The sequence below is a fragment of the Pecten maximus genome, chromosome 6, assembly GCF_902652985.1.
Source record: "Pecten maximus chromosome 6, xPecMax1.1, whole genome shotgun sequence".
Lineage (NCBI taxonomy): Eukaryota > Metazoa > Mollusca > Bivalvia > Pectinida > Pectinidae > Pecten > Pecten maximus.
Window position 1 is genome coordinate 40564098 of NC_047020.1, and position 18905 is coordinate 40583002.

The 18905-nt window shown below is 38.1% G+C and overlaps 2 protein-coding genes across 2 annotated transcripts in view; one reads left to right on the plus strand and one right to left on the minus strand.

The window, feature by feature from the left end:
- LOC117329782 (solute carrier family 49 member 4 homolog) overlaps positions 1–8872 on the plus strand; it is a 23731-nt gene extending 14859 nt beyond the window's left edge. The window contains exons 8-11 of the mRNA XM_033887915.1: positions 3466–3533; positions 4421–4539; positions 5166–5348; positions 5866–8872. Coding sequence (XP_033743806.1) covers positions 3466–3533; positions 4421–4539; positions 5166–5348; positions 5866–5975 — 480 coding nt within the window. The 3' untranslated portion in view covers positions 5976–8872. The remainder of the gene's footprint in view (positions 1–3465; positions 3534–4420; positions 4540–5165; positions 5349–5865) is intronic.
- LOC117329781 (phosphoglucomutase-2-like) overlaps positions 7196–18905 on the minus strand; it is a 23130-nt gene continuing 11420 nt past the window's right edge. The window contains exons 13-18 of the mRNA XM_033887913.1: positions 18627–18720; positions 18042–18171; positions 17377–17479; positions 13015–13101; positions 11795–11928; positions 7196–10725 (exon numbers count right to left, since the gene is read on the minus strand). Of these exons, the coding sequence (XP_033743804.1) occupies positions 10620–10725; positions 11795–11928; positions 13015–13101; positions 17377–17479; positions 18042–18171; positions 18627–18720 (654 nt within the window). The 3' untranslated portion in view covers positions 7196–10619. The remainder of the gene's footprint in view (positions 10726–11794; positions 11929–13014; positions 13102–17376; positions 17480–18041; positions 18172–18626; positions 18721–18905) is intronic.

Genomic DNA, 18905 nt, shown 5'->3' on the forward strand with positions numbered 1-18905 from the left:
TAAGTCTTCTTACCTCATCACATCTCAGAGGTAAGTCCTCAAACCTTATCACATCTCAGAGGTAAGTCTTCAAACCTCATCACATCTTAGAGGTAAGTCATCAAACCTCATCACATCTCAGAGGTAAGTCATCAAACCTTATCACATCTCAGAGGTAAGTCTTCAAACCTCATCACATCTCAGAGGTAAGTCCTCAAACCTCATCACATCTCAGAGGTAAGTCTTCAAACCTCATCACATCTCAGAGGTAAGTCTTCAAACCTCATCACATCTCAGAGGTAAGTCTTCAAACCTCATCACATCTCAGAGGTAAGTCTTCAAACCTCATCACATCTCAGAGGTAAGTCTTCTAACCTCATCACATCTCAGAGGTAAGTCTTTAAACCACATCACATCTCAGAGGTAAGTCCTCAAACCTTATCACATCTCAGAGGTAAGTCTTCAAACCTCATCACATCTCAGAGGTAAGTCCTCAAACCTCATCACATCTCAGAGGTAAGTCTTCTAACCTCATCACATCTCAGAGGTAAGTCTTCAAACCCCATCACATCTCAGAGGTAAGTCTTCTAACCTCATCACATCTCAGAGGTAAGTCTTTAAACCTCATCACATCTCAGAGGTAAGTCTTTAAACCTCATTACATCACAGAGGTAAGTCCTCAAACCTCATCACATCTCAGAGGTAAGTCATCAAACCTCATCACATCTCAGAGGTAAGTCTTCAAACCTCATCACATCTCAGAGGTAAGTCTTCTAACCTCATCACATCTCAGAGGTAAGTCCTCAAACCTTATCACATCTCAGAGGTAAGTCTTCAAACCTCATCACATCTTAGAGGTAAGTCATCAAACCTCATCACATCTCAAAGGTAAGTCATCAAACCTTATCACATCTCAGAGGTAAGTCTTTAAACCTCATCACATCTCAGAGGTAAGTCCTCAAACCTCATCACATCTCAGAGGTAAGTCTTCAAACCTCATCACATCTCAGAGGTAAGTCCTCAAACCTCATCACATCTCAGAGGTAAGTCTTCAAACCTCATCACATCTCAGAGGTAAGTTTTCAAACCTCATCACATCTCAGAGGTAAGTCTTCTAACCTCATCACATCTCAGAGGTAAGTCTTTAAACCACATCACATCTCAGAGGTAAGTCCTCAAACCTTATCACATCTCAGAGGTAAGTCTTCAAACCTCATCACATCTCAGAGGTAAGTCCTCAAACCTCATCACATCTCAGAGGTAAGTCTTCAAACCTCATCACATCTCAGAGGTAAGTCCTCAAACCTCATCACATCTCAGAGGTAAGTCCTCAAACCTTATCACATCTCAGAGGTAAGTCTTCAAACCTCATCACATCTCAGAGGTAAGTCTTCAAACCTCATCACATCTCAGAGGTAAGTCCTCAAACCTTATCACATCTCAGAGGTAAGTCTTCAAACCTCATCACATCTTAGAGGTAAGTCATCAAACCTCATCACATCTCAGAGGTAAGTCATCAAACCTTATCACATCTCAGAGGTAGGTCTTCAAACTTCATCACATCTCAGAGGTAAGTCCTCAAACCTCATCACATCTCAGAGGTAAGTCTTCAAACCTCATCACATCTCAGAGGTAAGTCCTCAAACCTCATCACATCTCAGAGGTAAGTCTTCAAACCTCATCACATCTCAGAGGTAAGTCTTCAAACCTCATCACATCTTAGAGGTAAGTCTTCTAACCTCATCACATCTCAGAGGTAAGTCTTTAAACCACATCACATCTCAGAGGTAAGTCCTCAAACCTTATCACATCTCAGAGGTAAGTCTTCAAACCTCATCACATCTCAGAGGTAAGTCCTCAAACCTCATCACATCTCAGAGGTAAGTCTTCTTACCTCATCACATCTCAGAGGTAAGTCCTCAAACCTTATCACATCTCAGAGGTAAGTCTTCAAACCTCATCACATCTCAGAGGTAAGTCATCAAACCTCATCACATCTCAGAGGTAAGTCATCAAACCTCATCACATCTCAGAGGTAAGTCTTCAAACCTCATCACATCTCAGAGGTAAGTCCTCAAACCTCATCACATCTCAGAGGTAAGTCTTCAAACCTCATCACATCTCAGAGGTAAGTCCTCAAACCTCATCACATCTCAGAGGTAAGTCTTCAAACCTCATCACATCTCAGAGGTAAGTCTTCAAACCTCATCACATCTCAGAGGTAAGTCTTCTAACCTCATCACATCTCAGAGGTAAGTCTTTAAACCACATCACATCTCAGAGGTAAGTCCTCAAACCTTATCACATCTCAGAGGTAAGTCTTCAAACCTCATCACATCTCAGAGGTAAGTCCTCAAACCTCATCACATCTCAGAGGTAAGTCTTCTAACCTCATCACATCTCAGAGGTAAGTCTTCAAACCTCATCACATCTCAGAGGTAAGTCTTCTAACCTCATCACATCTCAGAGGTAAGTCTTTAAACCTCATCACATCTCAGAGGTAAGTCTTTAAACCTCATTACATCACAGAGGTAAGTCCTCAAACCTCATCACATCTCAGAGGTAAGTCATCAAACCTCATCACATCTCAGAGGTAAGTCTTCAAACCTCATCACATCTCAGAGGTAAGTCTTCTAACCTCATCACATCTCAGAGGTAAGTCCTCAAACCTTATCACATCTCAGAGGTAAGTCTTCAAACCTCATCACATCTTAGAGGTAAGTCATCAAACCTCATCACATCTCAAAGGTAAGTCATCAAACCTTATCACATCTCAGAGGTAAGTCTTTAAACCACATCACATCTCAGAGGTAAGTCTTCAAACCTCATCACATCTCAGAGGTAAGTCTTCAAACCTCATCACATCTCAGAGGTAAGTCTTCAAACCTCATCACATCTCAGAGGTAAGTCTTCAAACCTCATTACATCACAGAGGTAAGTCTTCAAACCTCATCACATCACAGAGGTAAGTCTTCAAACCTCATTACATTACAGAGGTAAGTCTTCAAACCTCATTACATTACAGAGGGAAGTACGTAAATATAATACCGTATTAGACCTTGTAAGCGCACCCCCACATTTTCATGGGGAAAAAGGATGGGTGCGCTGTAATTGAAACATATAAAAAGTTCCTTACTTCACCAATCTGCCAATATAATCTTCATTATTTTAACCAAAGACTAAATTGTTTTCGCTACATAGAGAATTGGAAATGGAAAAAAATCCAACAAGATTTCACATAACTTTTCCTTGTACGTAATTTTATTAAGCGCACAATGTTCAATAAGCCATTGTTTTAGCTTTGGCCTAACGGCCGATAAGTTAAATACAATCAATGACACAACAAATTGCATATCACTCGAAACGGAATGCATTTTGATGCTTAGGAGGGAATCCAGGATATCATTATTGTTCTATTAAGATTTGTGTTGTTTTTGACTTTACTATCAGTAGCATAAGTAAAGACAACGAATATTGGTGTTTCAGCACGAGGCTGGTCTGATCGGCATGTATTCAGTCGTGTGTGGGATTGTCCTGTCTCTCATCGTAGCCAAGTAAGCACATAAAAAACAGCAGTTTACAGTTAAACATTTTTAATCTGGCCACTGAATATTACAACGGCCTGTCTCTTATAATAAGATCGCTTTGGAAGGAATATGCGTTGTTGTGGTGATGTTCTTGGGGAATTAAGTGGAGAGGCAACGACAACACATCTGTCCATCTTCCATTTTTTTATTCAGCAACTTCTTTCTAACTTTATTACATAAGAGTTCCCAAGAGATGGTAATCATGGGTATTTAGAGTTATCTCCCCTTTGCCCACATCTGCATCATTTCATCACTCATTACCATAACCATAACAGCGTCTTTATTTCATTGGCGACACCTGTCTAGTAAAACTAGATAATTCTTTCCTCTTTGGCATATGTTGGTCTTCTAATTTCAAAACCGGAAGTCTTGGTTAAAATGATATACGTACTCAAACTGTCAATGGGATTATCCTTATACTTCCTTTTGAGTTCACTACCGCCAAGAAACTTCAGTTTTTGCACCAGCCTTCAGCTCTTGTAGTACCCATTTAAAACAAACGTTCAGAAGATCAAGACATCAATGCTGCAAGAGTTGTCTTTCTTAGCACGAGGAAAGTAGTTTGGTGTCTGTAGTAGGCCTATCGTAAGTTATGTAAGTTTAAGTTTGGGTTAGCCTATGTCACAAACACTATAAAAGGAAAATAATAATGAAATCGTTTGGTTGGTCAACACAAATATTTCCAAAGCCTCAAACTAAAGTACAACAGTGTACATATCATATAGGAAAATTAGCCCACAGCTTATTTGGTATGAACTGATAGATAAAATCTATTCAATCTTCATGGCGTGTAGACCCGATATCGTGACTTTTAAATTCGTTTTGCCATTTCGCGATTTCTTTCTGTGAATTAGATGCACAGATGTGTTCTCCAAGAAGAAGAAAGTTTTCCTGCTTGGTCTGTACCTGACCAGTGGTGCCTTTGCCTTGTGGATGAACCTGCTTCTCTCCCGGATATTACCGGACTCCTATGGTATAGTGACAGTCATTGTTTTAATGTTGTCGTTCACATAGTCATTGCGATGGATTGTACAAAAGACACCCACTGAATATTATATGAGGAATATATTTATAGAACATCATGCATATTAATTAATATTTATATAGATGTTAGGTGTTTCTAGGACTCTTCAGCAAAGCAAGGGTTAAGAAGTTTTGAGGGAAAAAACTATGTAGAGTTTAGTGTCTATGAATCTTTCAAAAGATATATGTAAAAAAAAAAAACAGAAAAGGGCTTCCTAAAATTAGCTAATCAGTGATATTACAAAATTAATCAATTTTCCATTGTTGCTACGCAGAATTCGGCTTTCTGATTGCTTATTATTTTTTTTTCCCATTAAAGCATTTGAAAAGCAATGAAACTAAAAAAAATACATCAACGCTTATGATTAATTTTTGAAGTTGATTTTCAAAATTAAAACATGTTTATGTACGATTTAACTGTTGTTATAAGGGATTCTTTAAAAAAAAGTTTTTAAACTGTATTTTGAAATTGAGTAATACCAAGCAGGCTTTAGTATTTTCTCTTCTTTCTCTTCTTTGCACATACATGTATTTCATATGTCATTTTTGCCGCACATTTTGTTTCGGAATTTGTAGCTTCCCTCCACATAACCGCCGTAGTTGGGTCCGCCACCCTCACAGCCACCACCCCCGTGTACTTTGAGATGGCCTGTGAAACAACATATCCCGTGGCTGAGGGTATCACCAACTTTGCCCTAACTCTCGTCAACAATATCGTCAGTGTGGTGTTCTTGGCCATTCAAACAATCCCTAACATTGGCAAGTATATTGTTATTTCTCCTTTTATTTATAGACATACCGCAAAATTATAAAATCAACATTAAGCTAAAATGATTTAAACCACATGAGTTTCGGAAGGCTTCAACTTTTGGTGAAACAATAATCATATTACTAGCATGTAAATACTATATCAGGATAAGGTATCACCTTCTTCTTTACGAAAAAAAAACATGCATTGTACATTTTGCTGTAATATGTAAATGAATGTTTTCGATGCAGTTCCTATTACAGATTTTGAATTCATGCCACCTTTTCGTGCAACTTCCTTTTACAAGGCAGTAATGAGCAATGATGTCCTTTAGTGAAAAACATGTTCACATTTTACATAACGTACTTCTTGTGATGGATAATGACGAACTGTATAATGCTTAATATTATTATTCATGGCATATTATGTGGTGAAGATCTTGTCACTAAAAGATTTACAATTGTTTTCTTGTACCTCGTGAGAAAGCTTATTTACTGAGGTAAATCCGTTTATTTTTTTCTCTTTAAGGTACGTCGTGGGAAGGCTGGACTCTATTTGGCACGATCATTTTGTGTTTACCGGGTTTGGTTTTTTTGAAAGAGAAAACAAATCGGCTTAACGTGGATGAACATACATGAATTTGAATAGCAGACATTTCAGTTGTTGAGGACAACGTTGGAAATTCGTCGACTAGACTGGTACAAGATGTACTATATAATACTCAGTAACCACCATTCAGCAGTGGATGCTCGCATAATATTCAATCACGGACACAAGTAGTGCTTCTTTCTCTCCCGTCAGAACTCCATGGACGTGTTAAATGACTGTTAACTACCGTAACTTGTGTTCTTCTTTGAACTGTTAAGCTAACGATATAAGTGGGTCGATTCTCCATTGGTAAGAGACCGCCAATCGGAAATCAGAACTAGTTTGTATAAGCTAGTGGAAATCTCTGTATGAATTCGCCAATCCATGAAGATAATATAACATTAAATCTCCAATAATCATTTATTTGCCTTGTGGATTTCATGAAGTGCATATCACAAAAGTTATCGAAACGCTGAGTAAAATATATTTTATTAACCCCAATTATAACGGTCGCACTAGTTCAGTTGGCAGGGCATCTGAATATAATCTAAGGTTAAGATCCAAGGCGTGTCACTATTCGAGATGGTTTCGTTTCTCACAAAGTTGAAATCACGGACTGTCATGGCCTACCGTGGTTGTATTCCTGGGCAAGAAATTTCACTTTTCAGTGAGTTCATCACCATCTACCACAAGAAGGCACCACCTCTATTTTTTTTTTTTTTTTTTTTTATTCATGGGGAGACAAACCTGCCCAACTAGTAGACAATTAATTACTTATTATTTTACTGTTAGACATATAAATATAGATTGATCTTGCTTAACATTATATGTTTTAGCTGCGTACCCTGGTATAAGATTTAGTTGTCATGTCTGGTGTACAATACAACCTCTTAATGTTGATGAAAATGATGAAGTACCAAAAATGAAATAATTTGAAATTTTTTACACACAATAAAATATGTAATTTAACATACAAAGGTTTCAGTGTTTAATTATCTTTTTGTTATACAAATCTCTATTTGACTACTAACATACACCCTATGATCAACTTGTATCAAACATAACTGACAGAACCTACACTGGGAAAATGAGAATCAATGCAATACTTCAGGTTGTTTTATATACAGTCAACCCTGTAATAGTGGACACCTTATATAGCGGTCACCTGTCCATAACGGACAGTGCCAGGAATCCCCAGTAATTGAATGGCCGAGTGAAATACCCATTTTGTATGTAGTTTCAAGTCACAGATCAAACCAGAAGTCTATGCGAGTTTTATCATTCTTTTTTTATTTATTGTATACCCACACATTATACATGCTTACAGAGAGAAGTGATGTGACCAGTCTGCACATAATCACGTCGCAATCTTTGTACGTGAATGCAAACTTAGAAAATTAGGAAATTTAAAATTGGATTTTGATTGAAACTAATTGTTGTATACAGATCGCATATGCGTAGCATCTCTACGAAAATATAGACGTTGGCGCTGTAGTGTGTTGAAATATTATTTGGTGTACTTATTTTGCGCGCTCGAAATTGGCGTATACCTAGTTTTTGCGTACTCAAATTTTGAATGAACTAAAACAGAATTGCGGAGTAATAAATAAGCACGACGTCCATGCTTGCCACAGCAAACAAGTCATAATTGAGCGGAATCCTTCCCGCGCGAAAATTGCCAAAATAATATTACCACTAAAATATGTACGTTTGCAGTAACAGAATTCAAACGGTTAAGCGCAATGATGAATTGGCGATTGATAAATAAAACCTTGGGATATATCTTCTGTGTCATAGTTATACTTCCTTGTAAAAACCCTGTCAAGACAATAGGGGGACGCGATCGTATTCCAACGTGTAAAAACAAAATCTGCACGCAATACAATCGTAATTTAGGTGTTGAAAATCGCCAAAATATTATTATAGCCAAGGTACATACACGTTTGCAGTTCTATATTCAATGAAAGTAATGTTATTACGGGTATAATCCACAATATTTCATCTCCTTCAAAAAGAGATGGGGATCTCAACTCTTGGTGTTAAAATTCTTAGTTTTCAATCACAAAGACTTTGTACAAATTCCCAAACCACGATCAATTTATGACATATATGTATACATAGGCCGAGGGTTTTGAGTTTGTTGTCATGTCTTTGTGTTGTCAATAGTGATTTTTCTTTCAAAAGTAAAATTCTCTTTCTCACCCTCAATTGAGGAACAGATTTTTTTTATCATATTTACCGTATGTGTGCTCCACCATACACACCACCAGGGCTTTCTCACATCACCGAAGAACATACAAAAGTTTCAATGAAAAAATATTCCAGACATTTAAACAAAAAAAGGTCTGAAAGTAAAGCGTGAAACTTAAAATAATTAACATTCCAGCTGCCATAATATATATCACTGATGTGTTGAAAACAAACCATGGAACAGTCATACAACATGCTAATTAGAATACACACATCATAGCTTGGTTTACCAAAATTAGGAATTTCGCTATACCTGGGGCTTTGTTTTACATACACTAGGAAGAAAGTATGTTTAATTATAAATAAACTTCTAGGGGAAAAAATTTGAGCATCAAAAAATTTGAGCATCATTTGTTGGTACAAAAACACAGTTATATAGGGTAGGACATTAAATAGTCAAGCAAACAGCGTCAAATGCATTTCCTTATCAAGTTTGTTTACTTGCAAGAGGGGTGGATGTTTAAGACAATTCTGAAAACGGAATTCGGCTGGCTGGATTAAACAGAATTTACTGTCTGTCTTCAAAATAAAGTGTTTGTTAAAAATTCGAAAAATATAAATTGAAAGTCCTGCAACCATAACTTCCATAAAAACTACAGCAGTGTATTGTATCAGTTTTGCTTAAACGTCCTTAAACAGGTGATTTAAAACTCAACCTCAATCAATCACAAAATTAAATTTCATTACTTAAAAAAAAGAAGAAAAAAAAAATGAAAAAAGTCCTGGCCCAGGTTCATCAATGTTCCAAACATACCTGTTTATATAAATTCCAGAAGGAAATTAGTAACGTCAAGTTTAAGCAAAAAACTAGTTTAGGAAATTCTGCAAGTCTCTCAGATAGATAAATTCAAACAATATTGATGAAATCGAGTCCATGTTACAAAACAATTACAAGTAAACATGACATTGTGTTTATATATAAAATACCTCTCGCCTATAACAATGATTACTAACAGTACCTCTCTTCAATAAGAACTTCTGTAAAATCTGTGGTGGTCAAACGGCAGGAGTATCAAAAAGATTATTGAGATTCTAATTAATATATTCTGAGTATATATATAAACCTCTCTCTCTGGAAACATCACAACAAACACCACACTGCCTAAATCATTCAGACCAGGCCATCACTTGGAACATATTCTCATTTTCATTTCCTAGTAGAAGTGTCCCTAAATTTTACAAAAGTTTTAATACAGAAATTCTAACTATAATTAAAGAAATATAATTATATCCTCTAAAGATAGAGTAATTATTACGGACAGAAAGCAAGAATAGGCTGTTGTGTATTTGTATAGAATACCACAGTTATATACTTTATGCTATTATCAGCCTCAAAAACTTTGACCTTCTAATGGTATCTTTGAGCTTTAAAGTAAAAAATAATTTATTGCATCATAAATTTTTTTTTCATGCTCAGCCTCTTTATTTGGTATGTAACTTTCGGACTTATAGGTAATCCTAATTAGATTACTAGCAAATCAGCACACATTTGGATTGTTTGTATTAATTAGTCAAACAACTTGATGACCCTGATTAACTCTGAAGTAAAATTTCAGTTCTGACAGTTAATGTTCTATCGACAGTAAATTTTCTGTAAAAAAGTATACTATGTTAACTTGAATACTTGGGATACATTACAGGTTTTTCATGATCCCACTACCTTCAGTACGAGAAAGTGCGACTGTAAATGTATTTTGTGACAGCGGTGTATACACTGTCAGTGATGTAGCACTTAAACAGCCTATAAACATAGAAATATTAAAACCGTTTTAAGAAATATTAATGTATTTAATACTATTTAATCATATAGTAATAACCAATACATTTATTCATTAATAAATACCTGTAACTATTTCAACATCCAGAAAAAATTGTAAATACTTCTGGTAACAATTAGCGACATTATCTCTATAACATTAATATAAATCAATAAAGATATGTTTAACCATATTAAAACAGAAATAAAATCATAAACATTTTATTCTAAATAAAAAAGATGAATAAGTTTTAGTTCTACAACAGACCAGAAATACATACAAATAGCTAAACCCTAAGTTTGAAAGACTAAATGTTCTTAGTTCTTCAGAATATTTCAATATTTTAAGTAAGAAAGACTAAAAGGTCTTGGTTTTGCTGTATATATTTAACCTGAAGTTAAAAATAATGTAATTTTTAAATTCTATCCCAAAAGTTGGCAAGAGATCCATAACCCTGATAACAATGAATGAAGTATAATCAGTCTCCAAGAAACATTTCAACAAACATTGTATATAAAAGACAAACAACTCCTGGTAAGGGAGATATTTTTTCAATGGAAAAATATTTTTGAACAACAAAAGGTGAATTGACAACATTATTCTCCTCTCAAGGATAATAAACCTCTCGTAACAAAATGTAATCCGGAATGACCAATTTTTTTTCTCAACAAAACATCACATAACTTATTAAGTTGAACGTGCAATAAAGCCAAACTTGTCGGGCTGATAGAAGTATTTTACAATACACTGGACAATGTCCTCCAGTTCTGTCTCAGCACTTTTACGGTCCATTCTGTGAATACGAATATTTCATAAAAATCAGAAACCATTTTGAGAATACAAATATAGATACAATTTAATACACAAGTTGAAATTTTCATCCTATCGAAATAAAATATCTTATGAATTATGAACCATTTCAAAAAAATAAACATTGATACAAATACATAAATTACAATCAAGCATAAATTTTCACTGTTTACCTTTTCACTGACATTTAATTAAGGAAAATTTACTGTAAGACCTGTCTAATCTAACATCCTCTTGGAGAATGGCAAGAATATAAAGGTGTGTGTGTGGGGGCGGGGGGGCAGAATATACAGGTGGGCTGGACTAGATCTGCTGTGACTAAAACATGATAATTGTTGAACATTACTTATTCCCCGATTGTTAATTTTCGAAAGACTGATTTGTCATTTTCAGTAATGAGGACACAAGGAAACATCTGACCTTTGACCTTTATTGGAAAAAAAAAACAATAAAGAGAAAGCCCTTCCAATAAGAAAGCAGTGTGAGAAATTAACTTTGATTGTTCCACTTAAACTGATGTCATTATTGTGCAGAAATGACGATTCAAACCGGATTTTCTATTAAAAGTGACATATCACTAGTGACCTTCAATACCTTTGACCTTTCACATGAAAAAGCAATCCTAAGCAAGCTGTGTCTGTAGGGTAGCAGTGTGTGAAGTTTATTCCCAGGGAGTTTAGGACTTATTGGGCTGAAACCATTTTTCAGTTTATACTCACACTGGCCCTGACCTTTGACCTTTTGACTTGGAAAGATTCCAAGCTATTACTCCAAATAAGGAAGTAGTGTGTGAAGTTAGAGTTAAATCAGCCCACTTGAACTTGCATTAATGTCCAGAAATGGTGACGCAGACAGAAGGATGGATGTTTGAGGGGATAAGTAATTTTTTTTACAGACGCAGACAGAAGGATGGATGTTTGAGGGGATAAGTAATGTTTTTTTTACAGACGCAGACAGAAGGATGGATGTTTGAGGGGATAAGTAATGGGTTTTTTTACAAAGTGAAAACACCAAATACAGGACAAGGAGAGTGACATCTATATAATACCTACCCAGTTGTGGGGTCTGGGCAATGTTCTGTGTAATATTTGATTTTCGGCTCTGTTCCACTGGTACGCAGAGTGGCCACACAGCCATTCTCAAAGGTGAAGGTTATCATCTGACTAGATTTACTAACAGGTAACAGCTGAAACAAGTCAAGAGGGATCAAATTTTAATATTTTAGGTTTAAAATTCAATACAGCTAAATTTTGCCTTCATGAATACTTGACACAATGTATATATATTGACAAGTACAACACAATCATACTCTGTGTTATATTATCCATTGTTGTTTCTTATTTACATGATGCCATGCTTGCACTGGATTAAATTTAAGCAACCATGAAATAGCCAGGGTAATATGACAATGAGTGTCTAGGGGGACACCGAAATCCAGGGTCATATGAAGGCAGGTGTGTGGGGAGACACCAACAACTATGGTCAACACCTACAGTCAGGGTCATATGATGACAGGTGTCTAGGGGACAAGAACAGTCAATGTCAAATGAAGACGGGTGTCAAGAAGGATACCTACGGCGAGGGTCATATGGGGACAGGTGATTAGGGGAACACAAATAGCCAGGGTCATATAATGACAGGTAATTAGGGGAACACAAATAGCCAGGCATATATGGGTGTAAAGGGAGACATCAACAGCCTGTATCATTATAAGAATAGGTGTTTTTGGGGACACTATCAGCAAGGGACATGTGAGGATGGGAGTCTAGTGGGATACCAACAGCTGGGGGCATATGAGGACAGGTGTCTATGGCGACACCAACAGCCAGGGTTATATATTGAGGACGGATGTCAAGGAGATACCAACAACCACGGTTATATATGACGACAGATGTCAAGGGGACACCAACAACCAGGGTTAAATATGACAACGGATGTCAAGGGGACCAACAGCTGGGGACAAATCAGGATAGGTGTCAAGGGGGACAACAACAGTTAGGTCCTTATGAGAACAGGGGTATAGTGGACACCAACAGCCTGGGTCATACAAGGACGGTTTCAATAGGGAATACCAACATCAATGTAACATACATGGCATTATTCACCAACATCAACAAAGGGAAATAACTCTGGGAAAAGTTTGCCCACTCTCTGAACTACAATGATCAGAACTATAAATTTGTTGGTGAATTAGAGGTTTAAGTTAGAGAGAAATTCATCATGATCGGTTCTACTACCATCAAGTGGAACAAAAATTTCCCAAGAAACTTACGGGTTTTCCATCAGGCTGACTATTATCATAGCCTACAGTGAGATCTCGGATATATTTGATCTTGTAAGGTCCACAACTCTCGGGGTACTGTAATGTAAGATAAGTTATCATTCACAACATATCAATATAAACAAAAGTCGATTAAAATAGGTCACTTGAGACTTCATCTCAGGTGACCTGAAAATCACAATGTACCTGTATAAAAAGAGCAGTACAATCAACAGTGAAGTTTTGATAATACAACCTTTTTTACGAAAATTATATATGGCTGGTTTTAGACATTTTTTTTCATATCGATGCATATAATGATTGTATACTCATCAAGTGTCTAGTTACAGACTGGAGCCTAGTGTCTAGTTTCGCCCTGCAGGTAGGGCGTAAGAATTGTACCTGCTGCCCCCATTGCATGATCGTAAGAGGCGACTGAATTTGGGATCTTATATTTTCTCTTCTTTCTTACAAACTTTCTTCTTCCTAATGTCTCCCTTGACAATGCCTCACTTTTGGCCTTTAGTTGAGCGTTCGCCCCTGTGAGGAAGGCTTTGGGTTCTGTTCCCTGGCCGAGACATACCAGAGTCTTAAAAAATGGTAGTTGCTACTCCTGCTTAGCGCTCTGCATATTAGGAGTGGGACGACTGGTTCGCCTGTTGTCAGTATAATGTGACCGGGTGGGGTGTGCTGCTGGGTGCCTTCGGCAGTATGGTCCATTGAGGTAGCACTATAAATCGGCAAAAGTCCCGGACTACCACAAGGAGACTTTACACAAGCATACCGCAGCCTCCAAAACACACATACGCACTCACCGCATGCATACATGTTGCACGCACGGGAGGCCGTCCTTAAATGACCTTAGCTGTTAATAGGAAGTTAAACAAAATAAACCAAACCAAACCAAACTAGTGTCTAGTTACAGACTGGAGCCTAGTGTCTAGTTACAGACTGGAGCTTTGTGTCTAGTTACAGACTGGAGCCTAGTGTCAAGTTACAGACTGGAGCCTAATGTCTAGTACAAACTGGAGCCTAGTGTCTAGTTACGGACTGGAGCCTAGTGTCTAGTTACAGACTGGAGCCTAGTGTCAAGTTACAGACTGGAGCCTAATGTCTAGTACAAACTGGAGCCTAGTGTCTAGTAGAGACTGGAGCCTAGTGTCTAGTTATGGACTGGAGCCTAGTGTCTAGTTATGGACTGGAGCCTAGTGTCTAGTTACAGACTGGAGCCTAGTGTCATGTTACAGACTGGAGCCTAATGTCTAGTACAGACTGGAGCCTAATGTCTAGTACAGACTGGAGCCTAGTGTCTAGTAATGGACTGGAGCCTAGTGTCTACTACAGACTGGAGCCTAGAGTCTAGTTACAGACTGGATCCTAGTGTTTAGTTACAGACTGGAGCCTAGTGTCTAGTTACGGACTTGAGCCTAGTGTCTAGTTACGGACTGGATCCTTGTGTCCAGTAACGGACTTGGGCCTAGTGTTTTGTTACATACTGGAGCCTAGTGTCTAGTTACAGACTGGAGCCTAATGTCTAGTACAAACTGGAGCCTAGTGTCTAGTACAGACTGGAGCCTAGTGTCTAGTTATGGACTGGAGCCTAGTGTCTAGTTATGGACTGGAGCCTAGTGTCTAGTTACAGACTGGAGCCTAGTGTCAAGTTACAGACTGGAGCCTAATGTCTAGTACAGACTGGAGCCTAGTGTCTAGTAATGGACTGGAGCCTAGTGTCTACTACAGACTGGAGCCTAGAGTCTAGTCCCCAGACTGGAGCCTAGTGTCTAGTTACGATTTAGAGCCTAATGTCTAGTCCACAGACTGGAGCCTAGTGCCTAGTTACAGACTGGAGCCTGGTGTCTAGTCCCCAGACTGGAGCTTAGTGTCTAGTTACGATTTAGAGCCTAATGTCTAGTCCACAGACTGGAGCCTAGTGCCTAGTTACAGACTGGAGCCTGGTGTCTAGTTACAGACTGGAGCTTAGTGTCTAGTTACGATTTAGAGCCTAATGTCTAGTCCACAGACTGGAGCCTAGTGCCTAGTTACAGACTGGAGCCTGGTGTCTAGTTACAGACTGGAGCCTAGTGTCTAGTTACAAACTGGAGCCTAGTGTCTAGATACAGATTGGAGCCTATTGTCTAGTAACCGATTGGAGCCTAGTGTCTAGTTACAGACTGGAGCCTAATGTCTAGTTACAGACTGGAGTCTAGTGTCTAGTTACAGATTGAAGCCTAGTGTCTAGTTACAGACTAGAGCCTAATGTCTAGTTACAGACTGGATCCTAGTGTCTAGTTACAGACTGGTGCCTAGTGTCTATTTACAGACTGGAGCCTAGTGTCTAGTTACAGACTAGAGCCTAGTGTCTAGTTACAGACTGGAGCCTAGTGTCTAGTTATGGACTGGAGCCTAGTGTTAAGTTACAGACTTCAGTCCAGTGTCTAGATACAGACTGGAGCCTTGTGTCTAGTTACGGACTGGAGCCTAGTGTCCAGTAACATACTTGAGCCTAGTGTCTGGGTTACAGATTGAAGCCTTGTGTCTAGTTATGGACTGGAGCCTATTGTCTAGTTACGGACTGGATCCTAGTGTCTAGTTACGGACTGGAGCCTAGTGTCTAGTACAGACTGGAGCCTAGTGTTTAGTTACGGACTGGAGCCTAGTGTCTAGATATGGACTGGAGCCTAGTGTCTAGTTAAGGACTGGAGCCTAGTGTCTAGTTAAGGACTGGAGCCTAGTGTCTAGTTACGGACTGGAGCCTAGTGTCTAGTTACGGACTTGAGCCTAGTGTCTAGGTACAGACTGGAGCCTAGTGTCTAGTTACAGATTGGAGTCTAGTGTCTGGTTACAAACTGGAGCCTAGTGTCTAGTTACGGACTGGAGCCTTGTGTCTAGTTACAGACTGGAGCCTAGTGTCCTAGTTACAGACTGGAGCCTAGCGTCTAGTTACGGACTGGAGCCTAATGTCTAGCTACGGAATGTAGCCTAGTGTCTAGTTACAGACTGGAGCCTAATGTCTAGTAAACGATTGGAGCCTAGTGTCTAGTTACAGACTGGAGCCTAATGTCTAGTTACAGACTGGAGTCTAGTGTCTAGTTACAGATTGAAGCCTAGTGTCTAGTTACAGACTGGAGCCTAGTGTCTAGTTACAGACTGCAGCCTAATGTCTAGTTACAGACTGGAGCCTAGTGTCCTAGTTACAGACTGGAGCCTAGAGTCTAGTTACAGACTGGAGCCTAATGTCTAGTAACCGATTGGAGCCTAGTGTCTAGTTACAGACTGGAGCCTAATGTCTAGTTACAGACTGAGCCAAGTGTCTAGTTAAGGACTGGAGCTTAGTGTCTAGTTACGGACTGGAGCCTAGTGTCTTAGTTACAAACTGGAGCTTAGTGTCTAGTTATGGACTGGAGCTTAGTGTCTAGTTACAGACTGGAGCCTAGTGTCTAGTTATAGACTGGAGACTAGTGTCTAGTTACAGACTGGAGCCTAGTGTCTAGTTACGGACTGGAGCCTAGTGTCCAGTTACGGACTGGAGCCTAGTGTCTAGTTACAGACGGAAGCCTAGTGTCTAGTTACGGACTGGAGCCTAGTGTCTAGTTACAGACTGGAGCTTAGTGTCTAGTTACAGACTGAAGCCTAGTGTCTAGTTACGGACTGGAGCCTAATGTCTAGTTACGGACTGGAGTCTAGTGTCCAGTTACAGACTTTAGTTTAGTGTTGAGTTACTGACTGGCGCCTTTAGTGTATTTAAGTAAATTTTGCAGCCTAATGTCTAGTTACGGACTGGAGTCTAGTGTCCAGTTACAGACTTTAGTTTAGTGTTGAGTTACTGACTGGCGCCTTTAGTGTATTTAAGTAAATTTTGCAATCTCCAGGTCAAATTTCTGATCACCATTCAGAGGTTTTTGAAAATGATATCAACATTTTTCCTTTTCTTAACATGCATTTATTTTTAAACTGAGTTTATTCCTGTAAGAGTACATGGTCTTTTATAAGATCTTTAGACAACAATATGGTTGAAATTAGGTAATGTAACTAAAAATATTTTGCTTGTGAAGACTTTCCAAACTTGAGATCTCTTGACAAACTTTCCCATAATGACCTTTGATAGGTATGTAATTGACCAATCAGAATCTGTCCCCAAACACATTGGCTGGATAGTGGACAAGCATATCTAAATGTTCTGGCTTAATGAGGCTTGACTGAGAATTGACAATGACATATTGCATGATACTACACTTGAGTTCAAATGTTTGTTTGGATACATGACATTGTGTAAATACTTTAAATCACTTTAGTTAAATGATTGATCATTATTTATCAGAATTTTCTTTGATTATCAAAAGTGGATAATTATCATATACAAACAGGAGTGCTCACCTTTCCTGTACCATTATAATCTCTGATTTCAGCAAACATCTTCTCTATCGTGGGAGGATCATGACATATGTAATAAGAGTTACTTGAGAGATGAAATCCATATCTGGAAATAAATCAGAAAAGTCAAAGGTTAATATGAAGGTTACTATTTTTAGACAATATTTCCACGTTTCATACTGAAAGCATTTGGCAAAATAAAACCTGGACAGATGGAGATGTGTCGGTTCGTTATTAGGCCTAAAAGCATAATACATGTATTTCTGCTAACATGCCAGAAAAAAATAGGGTAGGTAGGATGGGAAATCGGTTCATTTTCTCCATAATTTTTACTTATTTGTTAAGAACAATGGCCATATATCTGGTGTAGTATATGTCACCCAGACTGCTATATACAACACATTACATATCACTGTAAGTGTCCTTAATAAGCCAAGGGGCCTACACATCAACTCTAATTTAATGTAGGCGGCAGGGTTATTTCAGGACTATGAACTGGCCTGTGTTCAAATTTTTTATTAAGTAAGATAACTGAATTTCATTAGACAGAGGTAGAATTTTTACCAGGTATGGACTTGTTACAAGATATATATGATCATACTTATACAACAATTTGATAATTTAAAACTATGCCTAGTAAGAGTTATAATAGATAGAGACAGCCTTACATCTGATATATATTGTTGAGCTGGTCATAAAGGGAAAGGCCTTGACTCTGAAGGTACAGCACCATCTGTCCCATCACAACAGCAGCACTCACTCCATCCTTATCCAGCACAGAGGATCCACACATGAACCCTGTCAAAGTACATGGTCATCATATTACCCATAAAGTACATGGTCGTCACATTACCCATAAAGTACATGGTCATCACATTACCCATAAAGTACATGGTTGTCACATAACCCATAAAGTACATGGTCATCACATTATCCATAAAATACATGGTTGTCACATTACCCGCACAGTAGATGGTCATAATATCACCCAAAGTACATGGTACGATATGATAGTCACATACCAAAAAAATATAATATGGTCATCACATTACCATAAATTCAATGGCTGCCACATCACCCATACAGCAAACCATCGTCATATAACCTATTAAGTACCTTGTTGTCACATTACTTGAATATAACTAGTGCACAATATGATGTTTTCCCTCAAGATGTCATTTATAACACGAATGAATGCCACAGCAAGGCAGTCTGTTCTAAATCAATGCCTAAGACAGTAAATTTAATCTCACCTATAGCTTCCTCAAAAGCAAACAGCACTGTCTTTCCTTCCTGTAAGTGGTCATGTGATCGATTACCCATCCATTTGAACCCTGTCAGAGTTTCCTGATGAAACCAAAGTAGTAATATTTCATATACAGTCAAACCTCGATGATTCGAACTTCGTTGATTCGAATTTCTCGCTGTATCGAACTTTTTGCTTGGTCCCGAATTTCCTTACTATATAACGCTACTAACGAACATATGCATGATTCGAATTTTTATAAATCGAAGTTTTCGATGTATCAAAC